Source organism: Ranitomeya imitator, chromosome 5 (assembly GCF_032444005.1).
Source record: "Ranitomeya imitator isolate aRanImi1 chromosome 5, aRanImi1.pri, whole genome shotgun sequence".
NCBI classification, from domain to species: domain Eukaryota; kingdom Metazoa; phylum Chordata; class Amphibia; order Anura; family Dendrobatidae; genus Ranitomeya; species Ranitomeya imitator.
In genome coordinates this window covers 160,312,288-160,326,048 of record NC_091286.1, presented here as the reverse complement: position 1 = coordinate 160,326,048, position 13,761 = coordinate 160,312,288, and the positions used below count along the sequence as shown (strand labels likewise).

The following is a 13,761-nucleotide window of genomic DNA, read 5'->3' as shown; positions in this document are numbered from 1 at the left end:
AAAAATAGAAAAATAATGTGGGAAAAGTCCAATCTATGAAAACAAAGACCAGTCCATAGGCGGAAAAAAATTGAAATGTTAATTGATGGGTTCAAAATATGGCGACATTTTTTTTTATTTTTTATTTTAACAGCTAAAACATAAAAAATATACAAGGTTGGCAACACCATAATGGTACTGACCATGAGAGTCATATTGCCGCACAATGAACGTCATGAAGACAAAACCTAAAAAGCAATGGTGAATTAAGTTTTTTCCACCATTTCACCTCACTTGACATTTTTGTCTTGTTTTCATTACATTATATGGATAAAAAAGAAAGATGGTATTCAAAACCACAAATCAGTCTGCAAAAATATGCCCTCAATGTCTGTTTATTGGAGAGGAAAAAAGCTATGGCTCTTGCCAGAAGGTGAATAAAGGACAAAAGGCCAAAACACTAACCCTGTCGGGGAGGGATAAGCATTTTCTGAGTTCAGAGATGGATTTATCAGCCATTTAATTCTAAAGGTACCTTCACACATAACGATATCGTTAACGATATAGTTGCTTTTTGTGACGTAGCAACGATATCGTTAAGGAAATCGTTATGTGTGACAGCGACCAACGATAAAGGCCCCTGCTGGGAGATCGTTGGTCGCTGAGGAAAGTCCAGAACTTTATTTTGTCGCTGGATCTCCCGCTGACATTGCTGGATCGGCGTGTGTGACACCGATCCAGCGATGTCTTCACTGGTAACCAGGGTAAACATCGGGTTACTAAGCGCAGGGCCGCGCTTAGTAACCCGATGTTTACCCTGGTTACCAGCGTAAACGTTAAAAAAACAAACAGTACATACTTACCTTCAGCTGTGTGTCCCCGGCGCTCAGCTTCTCTGCACTCCTCCTGCATCTTGTGTCAGCGCCGGCCAGCCGGAAAGCAGAGCGGTGACGTCACCGCTCTGCTTTCCGGCTGACCGGCGCTGACAGTGCAGAGGAAAGCAGAGCGCCGGAGGACAGACAGCTGAAGGTAAGTATGTAGTGTTTGTTTTTTTAACGTTTACGCTGGTAACCATGGTAAACATCGGGTTACTAAGTACGGCCCTGCGCTTAGTAACCCGATGTTTACCCTGGTTACCGGGGAACTTCGGGATCGTTGGTCGCTGGAAAGCTGTCTGTGTGACAGCTCTCCAGCGACCAAGCAGCGACGCTGCAGCGATCGACATCGTTGTCAGTATCGCTGCAGCGTCGCTGAGTGTGAAGGTACCTAAAGTGTATTCAGTCTCTGCCCACCCAGCCTGGCGGACGGCTACAGCTTGTACCAAGCAGTGTAAGATCTCAGCAGCAGGAGGGACACTGTTGAGCTGTCTTCAGGCTCAATTGCCAAAGACGGAGGTAAATTTAGAATGGATTAAACAGCCATTCTGACACAGATTCGCAAACTAAGGGAATGGGTGGACTGCAATACTTAAGGTACTGTCACATTTAGCGACGCTGCAGCGATATAGACAACGATGCCGATCGCTGCAGCGTCGCTGTTTAGGTCGTCGTGTGGTCGCTGGAGAGCTGTCACACAGACAGCTCTCCAGCGACCACTGATACCGAAGTCCCCGGGTAACCAGGGTAAACATCGGGTTACTAAGCGCAGGGCCGATGTTTACCCTGGTTACCATTGTAAAAGTAAAAAAAAAAAAAAAAAAACAGTACATACTTACATTCCGGTGTCTGTCCCCCGGCGTCAGCTTCCCTGCACTGTGTCAGCGCCGGCCGCCCGTAAAGCAGAGCACAGCGGTGATGTCACCGCTGTGCTCTGCTTTACGGCCGGCCGGCGTTGACACAGTCAGTGCGGGAAGCTGACACCGGGGGACGTGACAGACACCGGAATGTAAGTATATACTGGTTTTTTTTTTTTACAATGGTAACCAGGGTAAACATCGGGTTACTAAGCGCGGCCCTGCGCTTAGTAACCCGATATTTACCCTGGTTACCAGTGAACACATCGCTGGATCGGCGTCACACACGCCGATCCAGCAATGACAGCGGGTGATCAGCGACCAAAAAAAAAGGTCCTGATCATTCCCAGCGACCAACGATCTCCCAGCAGGGGCCTGATCGTTGGTCGCTGTCACGCATAACGATTTCGTTAACGATATCGTTGCTACGTCACAAAAAGCAACAATATCGTTAACGAAATCGTTATGTGTGAAGGTACCTTAAGACAGGTCATCAAACTTGGGGTTAGTCAGTTTGGGAAAACAAAGGCTTAGGGGCGATCTAATTACAATGTACAAACATGAGGGACAGCACAGAGATCTCTCTAATGGCCTTCATACACCTAGGCCTATGCTCCTCTATGTCTAGAGAGAAGGTTTAATCAGAATCACAGATGGGGATTCTCTACTGTAAGAGCAGTGACATTATGGAACTTTGTGCCACGTCCTCTTCCCTACAGAAAGTACAAGGAGGACCCGATTGCCTTTCTGGAAAAATATATCACAGGTTACTAGTACTAGAGTTTGTGATGGGCACTGATTCAGGGAACTCGTCTGATCACTGTATGTGGGGTCGGGAAGAAAATGGCAGAAAACTGGTCCCAGTGTGGTGCTAGTCATGCATTGTGTAGCACTAAAATGGTTCTCTCAAAAAAAGCTCCCGGTATGATGTTTCAAGTGAACCTGTTCACGGCCTCTCTGACCTTTCCCGGCGCCTGCGCACTGCAGTACTTTCCTCTGCCCTTAACAGGGAAGATAAGTGCGCCAGTGCCGGAGTGCGGTGCCGGGGAGCCATGAAGCAAGCAGGATGGCAGCAATCATAAGATGGGAGGCGCCGGACCACGACACCCCTCGGACCACCCTGCAGACGACTATAATAAAACTTATTTTTCAGTTCTTCCAGGTCGGGCTGGGGGCTTACATACAGCATTATAGAATACTGTAGATAAGCCCTGAAAGGTGACGGCCGTATGTTATATCGGCCAAAACTGATGACAGTTTAAAAAACTTTGAAAAACCGTTAATCATTAGGGGATTGCGTCACATACCTTTTGTTTCATGGTTAAGTAAATAAGGCAGCACACTGCAGCACTAAAACATGTAAACTTGAAAACACGAAATTTGAACTGCATTACTGCACTAGAAATATGAAAAATTAGAGCTTTTAGCGCATAAAAATGGCCAATTTTATGTGTACCTGGTAGCCTCTTTACGGCATCTCTCTTATACCAGGTCCTACGCTTGCCTTACCTCGCTGAGAATAAACGTCTCCATCTGAATGGGTACATGTGAAACCTCTTCCTAGACTAAAATTCTCTCTCTCTGTGGAGGGGTATTGGACCTGCTGTAATTAAAACACCTGAAGCTAGGAGGCGGAAATGTATTCTTTAGCCTTCTGATCGTGCACTCCGCCTCCTAGCTTCAGGTGTTTTAATTACAGCAGGTCCAATACCCCTCCACAGAGAGAGAGAGAATTTTAGTCTAAGAAGAGGTTTCACATGTACCCATTCAGATGGAGATGTTTATTCTCAGCGAGGTAAGGCAAGTGTAGGACCTGGTATAAGAGAGATGCCGTAAAGGGGCTACCAGGTACACATAAAATTGGCCATTTTTATGCACTAAAAGCTCTCATTTTTCATATTTATAGTGCAGTAATGCAGTTCAATTTTCGTGTTTTCAAGTTTACATGTTTTAGCGCTGCAGTGTGCTGCCTTATTCACTTAACTATATATGAGTTGGCAACTCTAGGTTCAGCACCTGTTCACACTTAGTCTATGTTTGGATGTGCCGGTCAGGTTTTTGAAATATCATTTGTTTCAGTCACAGGGGTGGCGCTTTTTATTGTTTCAGTCACAGATCAGTCAGCGTCCTGCTCAAATTAGGCCCGCCCACATTACTGTGAATGATTGCCATGACTGGCCCGATGTCATGGCAACAGCCAAGGAAATCCCACTCGTGCGCACTGCCTATCCGCTCCCGATTTGCACACTGACTGGGTGTACAACCCCAGCTTCATATCAGATGATAGATCTGGGAACACACTAGGGACAGTTTAATAGCTAAAAACGACGTGACTGGTTCCCTTTACTATGGGGGCTACTGGCATCTGTCTCATGGGGTTTTTGACTTCCTCTGGATCAACAGGCCAGGTTATAAGTTGAACTTGCCAGACTTGTGTATTCCTTCAACCTTAAAAGGGGTTGTCCGGTCAAAACCAATAAGTCAGCAGTTATTCTGTGTGACTGCGGACTTATGAATCATTTGTATGGGGTGAGGCCACACCCTCTAGTCGGCCACACCCACTGGCGGGCAGCTCAACACGTGGCCACACCCACTGGCCAGGAGTATGCATAACTCACACATACCCTCCGGTCCCGGGTCTGAAACCGGCGAAGGCATGTAGTGCACAGGGCGTGCGCTGGGGCATTCATAAGTCTGCAGTCACACAAAGGGACTGCGCACTTACCGGTTTTGACCGGACAGCCCCTTTAAAAATTATGACTGTTACCACAGGACCCTTATCAGGTCTACGAGCTGTAATGTAATTAGTCTGTATTGTGAAATCTGATAACAAATCCACTGTGAGTAATAATTCACCGTTCACATTTAGATATGGAGAGAATTACCTTTGCTTATCTTCAATGTCAACACTCATCTAATAAAAGTTGATTTCCCAACATTTTGAAATCTTTTAGAAGCAATAAATGGGTACAAATAACAAACAGGCTGTGTAGCTTCGAACGCGCAGTATATGAAATCTATCTACATAGTATCTGCTTCCTTTTTATTTAGCTTTAGTGTGAGGGTTCATGAAAGAAAGCCGAATGCCACACAGGGTGATAACATCAAATAAAGGAAAAAAAGCAAATAGAAAGATTCTCGCCCTGTGATCAGTCACAGCCACTTAAGTATATATAGATCAAAGCAGCAGGTCCGCCCGCATTTCTGCTTGGTCATGGCCTAAATATTTGCAGGATACAGCAAACATTTCAAGAAGAACGGGGTTCCAGCACCTAGCTTTAAATATTGAATTGTATTCTCTGGACCCCGGTTCTCTTTGTTTTTGTTTGCTGCAAGCATCAAATTATAATCAGTGGTTTTTTTTGTACAACAGAGCAGAACTCTTGTTGTAGCACACAGGTCATGTTTTACCAATTACAGAAATTGTAAAGCTTTTATACCGTGAGTGAGTTATGATCGTCACTTTTACACTTGAGCAACAGAGACAATCAATAGGAAGAACAATCGGGTATTGCGGAGCTTTATTAGCAACATAAACCGTTTTTATCTGTGGTACAGCAGATATGATTTCCTTTACACCCGCACTCCCTCAGCATACCCTCGGATATTTCTAGGGATGGGCGAGGGATAGAACTGCAGACCCTTTATCTTTGCCAGGCTCATATTTTTGACTACTCTTGAACCACTACACATATCATACAGAGAACAACGTGACGGAGCCATGACAGCAGCACGAGCCTTCGTATCCTTGGCTGACCCCTCGTGTATGATCAGGGCAGGAAATAAAAGGACCTATGTCAAAGAGACAATATTCACCTTCTGAAACAGATGACCAAACTGATGCAGGTCACCAAGGAACCAAGCATTAACCTCTTCAATGCCCTAGACCACTGTGGTAGACAGAACAAAATACATTGACTAGTATCCTGAGCCAGAGATGTCGGCAATGTGATGTAACCTGAGTATTCCAATTGCAGCAGGATGCTAGGGATAAGCCCTGGTGAGAAATTGCTACTAAAGCAAACAGAGCAAAGATGCAACAAGAGGAATAGCCACCGCTGTCTGGCATTGCCAAGCTACACCTACCTGATGCCAAGCAGATGGACGTTTTCAGGCCCCATCTATCACCACAGTTACTGTACAAATAAGCTCATTATGTGCACAACACTTACATTCTAAAGTTTAAAAAAAAAAAAACTTTGCAGCATTATCAAACGTGCGCTTTGTTCTCAAATTACCACGTCATCATTAATATTTATACAGAAACATTACATGAAATGAATGCATCCATGAGGAAACAAAATGGCACCAATTCCAAAGTTTGTTTGAATTTTGATGCAAACTTAATAAGGAATCTGTCAGCAGTATCAATCCCCATAAGCCGCCTATAAGGGCACACAGGTCATTGGAAGCCGAATAAAATGATACCTTGGTTTTTGTGATCAGATATTCGGATGCCTTAAGCCACAGAAAAAGGGAATCTGTAAGCAGGTTTTTGCCCCATCTGACAGTTACAAAATGTAGGGGCAGAGACCCCAATTCCAGTGATGCGTTACTTACTGAGCTGCTTGATGTGATTTTGATAAATTCCTTGTTTTATCTGCTGCACATCTCTAAACATGATGTCTTACACTAAAGTAATCCATGTTTTTCTTAAATATGTAAATGAGCTGTTGAATCTGCCTCCAGAGATAATTTTAAATTAACAAACTGCTTCACCAGTGTGAGACATATGACTGACAGTCTGATCTCCTGATCTAAATAGCTCAAACGCATATTGCCCACTTTAACAAACTCTGGAGGCAGATTTTCAGAGAGATCTATGTCCAGCCCATAGGAACATATTTACATATTAAGAAAAACGTGAATTTCTCTGGAATAAGACATCGGATTGCTTACATCATGACCTTTGACCTGCATGCCCATATAGATGGCTTAGAAGGATTGATCCTACTGCCGGATTACCTTTAAAGGGGTTGTCTAGTACTCAGACAAGCCCTTCTTAAATCCTATATTCCCCACTGTAAATAATAACAGTTACTCGCCTCTGTGGGAAACCAGGCATTGCTCCAGCGATATCTGCGCAGGGGTTCTCAGGGCTCTCTTGACATTGTTATGCCATGTGAGCACTGCAACCAATCAGTGTGCGCTAATGAGCTGCCTTGGTCTCACTTCCTTTTAATAAACCTCGGTCTTCCAAAGGAAACGTAACTACAGCTCATTAGCAACTTCTACAGTATGCCTTAAGAGTTAATAGGGTCACCCAGCTAGTTCAGTGATGGAGGATCAAACACATTAGATGAATGTCAGTCGAACCTGCTCATTTTGGACGGACCGCCATCTATTTGACGTGTGTCTGACAACGGTTAGAGCCAAAAGCCATCAGCCAGTATGTATGGCCAACTTTACAATGAAGCCACTGACCCAGCATTGATGAAATAGTCAACCTAAGTCAACGACAAACATTTATGTGAAAATCAAACAAACAAAAAACCTCAATCACACGGCTGCATGAAAACTGCTCAGGATAAAACAAGTTTGATTTTTTATTACAGACTTTTCCACACACTTACTGGTCATGTCTTGTATCAGGAACGCTTCTGTCCATACGTAGTTTGTCGCTTTCCACTTGATTGAATTTGTTCCGTGCATAAGCATCTTGACCTGGCCGAACTGCAGTAACCCCAACATAAGCTTCTTGATCAAAATCCTGCCACCGAACCTTACCTGATGGGGAACAGAAACATGGAAAAATGATCCACAAAGCAATTACAGTAGAAGTACTATGGAGGAGGCCTACCCGAGAGACAGGATAAAGGCCGTAAAAGAAAGATGGAGGATTTGCCATCAAGCAATGTTGCTGCAAATCATTAGAAAACATTGCCTGGAGAACGGATGAATGCCAGGGCCTTTGCTTCTAACAAGGAATGTATCAGCTATACTTTAAAATAACTAAACCTGACGTCTCTTGTTTTCTGATAGTACATGTTATTTTGTTTTTGGCATCTTGCTGGAATGGCTGTTACAATGGACCCATCTCCAGATTTCACAATACAAACTGTGCTAACAAGTCACTTACAGCTGTCAAGGCTGATATAAAAGACGGACTTTTTCTAAGGAAATCTATTTAAAAAGGAAAAAAAAATTGTTTGCCCTAAAAGGCTACTACAGACTTTGGGACTACACACCATGTTACAAATGCTATTATTCTCTGATTTTCCTAAACGGCTGACGCAAATGAGTCAGAATAATGTTCAAATCATCAACAGTATAAATCACATTTATCAGACAAACCTCCCAATGAAACAGGATCTAAAAAGAACCTCACAATGAACTGTTCCAAATTATTATGCACAGCAGAGTCTCCAAACATTTTATAGTTGTAAAGAACTGAAAATTTGTAGAATTTGCAGCATGATGAGGTCATATTTACTGAAATCAAAAGCTTTTGCAATCAGAAGCATCCTAACAGGCCAAGTTACATGTTAACATAGGACCCCTTCTTTGATATCACCTTCACAATTCTTGCATTCTTGAGTTTTTGGAGAGTTTCTGCTTGTATTTCTTTGCATGAAGTCAGAATAGCTTCCCAGAGCTGCTGTTTTGATGTGAACTGCCTCCCACCCTCATAGATCTTGTGCTGGATGATACTCCTAAGGTTCTCTGTACGGTTGAAGTCAGAGGAAGATGGTGGCCACACCATGAGTTTATCTCCTTTTATGTCCATAGCTGCCAATGACTCAGAGGTATTCTTGGCAGCATGAGATGGTGCATTGTCATGCATGAAAATGATGTTGCCAAGTAAGGCATGCTTTTTATACCATTGCAGAAAGTGGCAAGTCAAAATCTCTTTATACTTTGCCGTGGTCATTTCCACACCTTCAGGGACTTTAAAGGGCCCTAACAGCTCTCTCCCCATTAATTCCAGCCCAAAACACAACTCCACCACCTCCTTGCTGACGTTGCACCCTTGTTGGGACATGGTGGCCATGCAACCATCTACTATATCCCATCTGGACCATGTCGTTTTAAAACCTTCATTTATATCTTGGAACACTGCATCAGATTCTGCTTGTGAGCACCATTTAGAAATGTCCGAATAGTAGGTTTATGGACAACTGCAACCCTCTGGAGGATCCTACACGTTGAGGTTCACAGGGCTTCAGAAACACCAGCAGCTTCAAATCAAAGACCGGTTTGCTACTTTGTAATGGTATTATGGCAGCTGCTCTCTTAACATGATTACTTTGTTCTGCAGAAACCTTCCTCAGTATACCTTTATCTGCACAAACCAGTTTGTGCTCTGTGTGAGCCACAAATCACAGTATGATGATGACAGAGAGAGAGAAAAAAAATTCCCATTGACTTTGCATTGGGTTTCGGTCGATCCCCGACTTTTCGCCATAATCGGCCGATTTCACTCGACTCGACTTTTGAGGTAGACGGGTTTCGCGAAACCCGACTCGACCCTAAAAAAGTAAAAGTCGCTCAACCCTAATGATGACGCCTAAGTTTTCATAAAATATCTAATGTTTTCATACCTTGTCCAAGGCAATAAACTATTTGATGCTTTTTGGCAGCAGAAAGTTCCTTTGTCTTTCCCATATTGTTTAAAACCTGTGGCCTGGTTACTAATGTGCAAAGTCCTTCTTAGGCTGGTGTCACACTTGCGAGTGTGATGCGAGAAACTCCCTTGAGTCTCACGCATCGATACCCGGCAGTACCGCCAGCACTTGGACCAGAGCGTGCGGCTGCCTGTAATTCTATGCACCAGAACACCCCGATCCTGTGTGCCGGCGGATAGGTAAGACTTGCGCAAGTTTCTCGCATGACACTCGCAAGTGTGACACCGGCCTTAAGTAGTTTTCCTTTAATTGGGCTCACCTTGAAAACTAATTATTGCAGGCATTTGAGACGGATTTCAGTGATTGAGACACAATATCATCCATGAGGCCATTTAAAAAAATATATAAATGACACCTTTATGGCATTTAAATCCAATTTGCAGGACAATTTGAAAATCGTTGTAGTTCGGTTACCCCAGGTGCCATAAGCACACACATGATCATGGCCCAGCAGAAGGAGCCCATTATCTGTCAATGCCCTTTTAGGCTGCATTTACCATTTAGGGTGCTAAACCGCTAAGATCAAAGCTTCTGTGGCCTAAAACAATCATCATCAAGACATACTTTTGTATTATACTTATGGTTAAAGGGTCACCAGTTTTGTCACCTAGCAGATACAAATATCATCTTACTCTGCGTCTGCGCTGCATTCCCTAAATCCTTATGTAACCCCCCACTCCCCTGACTCTCCCTGTATAGCCCCAAAAACCTTTCTAATTTATCCGGTATTGTAAGCTAACCGGGTCCATCTGGTCCAATGAGCGTGGCTTCAGTTCTCTACACCCCGACCTAGCTGCTGCTCGCTGTCCTTGACATGGATGATGCCTCCTGCATCATCCTTATTGCCGCGAAATAGCTCGCACCTGCACAGACAAATCGTGTCTCACCCTTGCGCAGTATGTTTTGCCCAATTGTTGGAAAAGCCAAAAAGCAGAAGTGCGCGTCAGGAGGTTATATAAGGATTTAACTAATGCAGCGCAGATGCTGAGTAAGAGGATATTTTAGCTGCTCTGTGACAAAACTGGTGACAGGTTCCCTTTAAGAACCAACAATTTGAAAGTATTAGTACATGCATTCATGGAAACTATTATTTTTTTCTGTTCACAATTGAAGCTGTATGAGTGCTATAATTGGTTGCTCTGGGCAAAAGAAAATGTTTTAAGATATGTCACCAGGTGGTAGAGTTTCCAAATTTTGAGCTCTCTCTTCTTCACTGATGCTGTGTGGATCTCTTTTCTTTACTGCACCAATTTCATTCCAGTCCTCCTGTAGGAAAAAAAATGGTTGAAATCAATTATAGTTTGGCTTTTTCTCCTTGCCAATAACACTTACAGGAACTGGATACACAGGATCAAATACCAGAGCAGTAATATGGATTTGTGGCGCCATGTTGTAAGACGGTGGTGGCCCAGATACAACTGATTGTTTGGTACTCTAGTTAATGCGTACATCCAGTTATGCGGAAAAAGTATTTTATTGCAGTTGTTACTGAGCAGGACATCTCTCGCTTCAGGAGCATTATTGTGCACTCCCGTGCCTATGTGGGTAGTGTGGAACTGGCTCACCTCAATAATAAGAGGTATTCATTTCATTTTAGGATTCGCTTCAAAGAAATTACTTGCCTGGAAGGAAGAGGCTTCATTCTGTTGGTACAGACTTGCCCATCCTGACTCGGCCGTAGCCAATTTCTCCACATCTAAACTAGAAACATTGACTTGGCTTCTGCCCACCTGCAGCACATTCTCGTAGCCCCCTTTTACAGCCAAGCATTCCATGAACTGGCAACAGAAAACAAACGAACCCATTATCTAACACTTGATGTGTCCTCAACGTCTGATTGCTAGATGACTGCTACCCTCTACAATTTCAGAGGCAAAACTAATATGGCCCCAGGCAGTAGGCCCAGGCAAGCCACAAAGCCTGGGGCAGTAGACCAAGGCAATCCTAGAAAAGACTCAAAACTTTTTAACCCCCCTCCCCCACCAAAATTATAAAAAAAAAAAAATAAAAACACGGCGTGACATACTTATTATGGAGCATGGAGACAGAGGTCTGCCATTTTGCGGTGTGCGCGCTGCGTTGGCCGAGAGATTGAAGCCTTTATATAATTGTACAACCTACCCTTACTAAAGTACAAGCTCAATGCCAAGGCCATAGGAAAGACGTTGAGATGAAAAAAAAAATAGACATGTCATCATGTTTTGCTGTCTATGTACTGGGATTAAGACACTAATGTCTGTTCATACAAACCTTCCCACTAAGCAAACAGCTGGCTGCAGTAAGCTTTTCCCATGCCACAGTTATAGCACTCATTTGTCACTGTAACATTTGTGATGGCTGAAGTCCAAGACGCTTACCAGCATCAACCATTTGTGGGAAGTTTGGGAACCTTTAGAATTTACCTTAGTACATGTTACTTTGGGTTCTGCACCTGAGCCCACTCCATGCATGGCTGGTGCCAGATGCGCTACACAGCCGCACATGCTTCTACCAGCAGCGATTGGAGCCAAGTCCAATCCCTGCTGTTTAACCACCTAAGTGCCACGGTTATTATAATAATAACTAGATGGTGGCCCGATTCTAACGCATCGGGTATTCTAGAATATGAATGTAGTTCATATATGAAGATTTAAGAATAATGCAGCCGGCCGGGCACAACCAATCAGCGAAGCGGTGTTTAACCCCTTTACCCCCAAGGGTGGTTTGCACATTAATGACCGGGCCAATTTTTACAATTCTGTCCACTGTCCCTTTATGAGGTTATAACTCTGGAACGCTTCAACGGATCCCGGTGATTCTGACATTGTTTTCTCGTGACATATTTTACTTCATGATAGAGGTAAAATTTCTTTGATATTACCTGCGTTTATTTGTGAAAAAAACGGAAATTTGGCGAAAATTTTAAAAATTTCGCAATTTTCCAACTTTGAATTTTTATGCAATTACGGAAAATGACAGAGATATTTCACATAAAATACTTAATAAGTAACATTTCCCACATGTCTACTTTTTATCAGCATAATTTTGGAACCAAAATTTTTTTTTGTTAGGGAGTTATAAGGGTTAAAAGTTGACCAGTAATTTCTCATTTTTACAACACCATTTTTTTTTTAGGGACCACATCACATTTGAAGTCATTTTGAGGGGTCTATATGATAGAAAATACCCAAGTGTTACACCATTCTAAAAACTGCGCCCCTCAAGGTTCTCAAAACCACATTCAAGAGGTTTATTAACCCTTCAGGTGTTTCACAGGAATTTTTGGAATGTTTAAAAAAAAAAAATGAACATTTAACTTTTTTTCACAAAAAAATTTACTTCAGCTCCAATTTGTTTTATTTTACCAAGGGTAACAGGAGAAAATGGACCGCAAAAGTTGTTGTACAATTTGTCCTGAGTACGCTGATACCCCATATGTGGGGGTAAACCACTGTTTGGGCACATGGCAGAGCTCTGAAAGGAAGGAGCGCCATTTGACTTTCCAATGCAAAATTGACTGGAATGGAGATGGGACGCCATGTTGCGTTTAGAGAGCCCCTGATGTGCCTAAACATTGAAACCCCCCACAAGTGACACCATTTTGGAAAGTAGGCCCCCTAAGGAACTCATCTAGATGTGTTGTGAGAGCTTTGAACCCCCAAGTGTTTCACTACAGCTTATAACACAGACCCGTGAAAATAAAAAATATATATTTTTTTTTTTTCACAAAAATTATTTTTTAGCCCCCAGTTTTGTATTTTCCCCAAGGGTAACAGGAGAAATTGGACCCCAAAAGTTGTTGTCCAATTTGTCCTGAGTACGCTGATACCCCATATGTTGAGGTAAACCCCTGTTTGGGCACATGGCAGAGCTCGGAAGGGAAGGAGCGCCGTTTTACTTTTTCAACGCAGAATTGGCTGGAATTGAGACCGGACGCCATGTCGCATTTGGAGAGCCCCTGATGTGCCTAAACAGTGGAAACCCCACAATTATAACTGAAACCCTAATCCAAACACACCCCTAACCCTAATCTCAATGGTAACCCTAACCACACCTCTAACCCAGACACACCCCTAACCCTAATCCCAACCCTATTCCCAACCATAAATGTAATCTAAACCCTAACCCTAACTTTAGCCCCAACCCTAACTGTAGCCTTAACCCTGGCCCCAACCCTAATGGGAAAATGGAAATAAATACATTTTTTTAATTTTTTCCTAACTAAGGGGGTGATGAAGGGGGGTTTGGTTTACTTTTATAGCGGGTTTTTTAGCGGATTTTTATGATTGGCAGCCGTCACACACTGAAAGACGCTTTTTATTGCAAAAAAATCTTTTTTGCGTTACCACATTTTGAGAGCTATAATTTTTCCATATTTGGGTCCACAGAGTCATGTGAGGTCTTGTTTTTTGCGGGACGAGTTGACGTTTTTATTGGTAACATTTT

General features: G+C 43.1%; 1 protein-coding gene across 1 annotated transcript in view; it reads right to left on the bottom strand.

The window, feature by feature from the left end:
• Positions 1 to 13,761, bottom strand: part of GALNT2 (polypeptide N-acetylgalactosaminyltransferase 2) — a 156,571-nt gene that overhangs the window by 119,806 nt on the left and 23,004 nt on the right. The window contains exons 2-3 of the mRNA XM_069769270.1: positions 10,509 to 10,602; positions 7,285 to 7,438 (exon numbers count right to left, since the gene is read on the bottom strand). Coding sequence (XP_069625371.1) covers positions 7,285 to 7,438; positions 10,509 to 10,602 — 248 coding nt within the window. The remainder of the gene's footprint in view (positions 1 to 7,284; positions 7,439 to 10,508; positions 10,603 to 13,761) is intronic.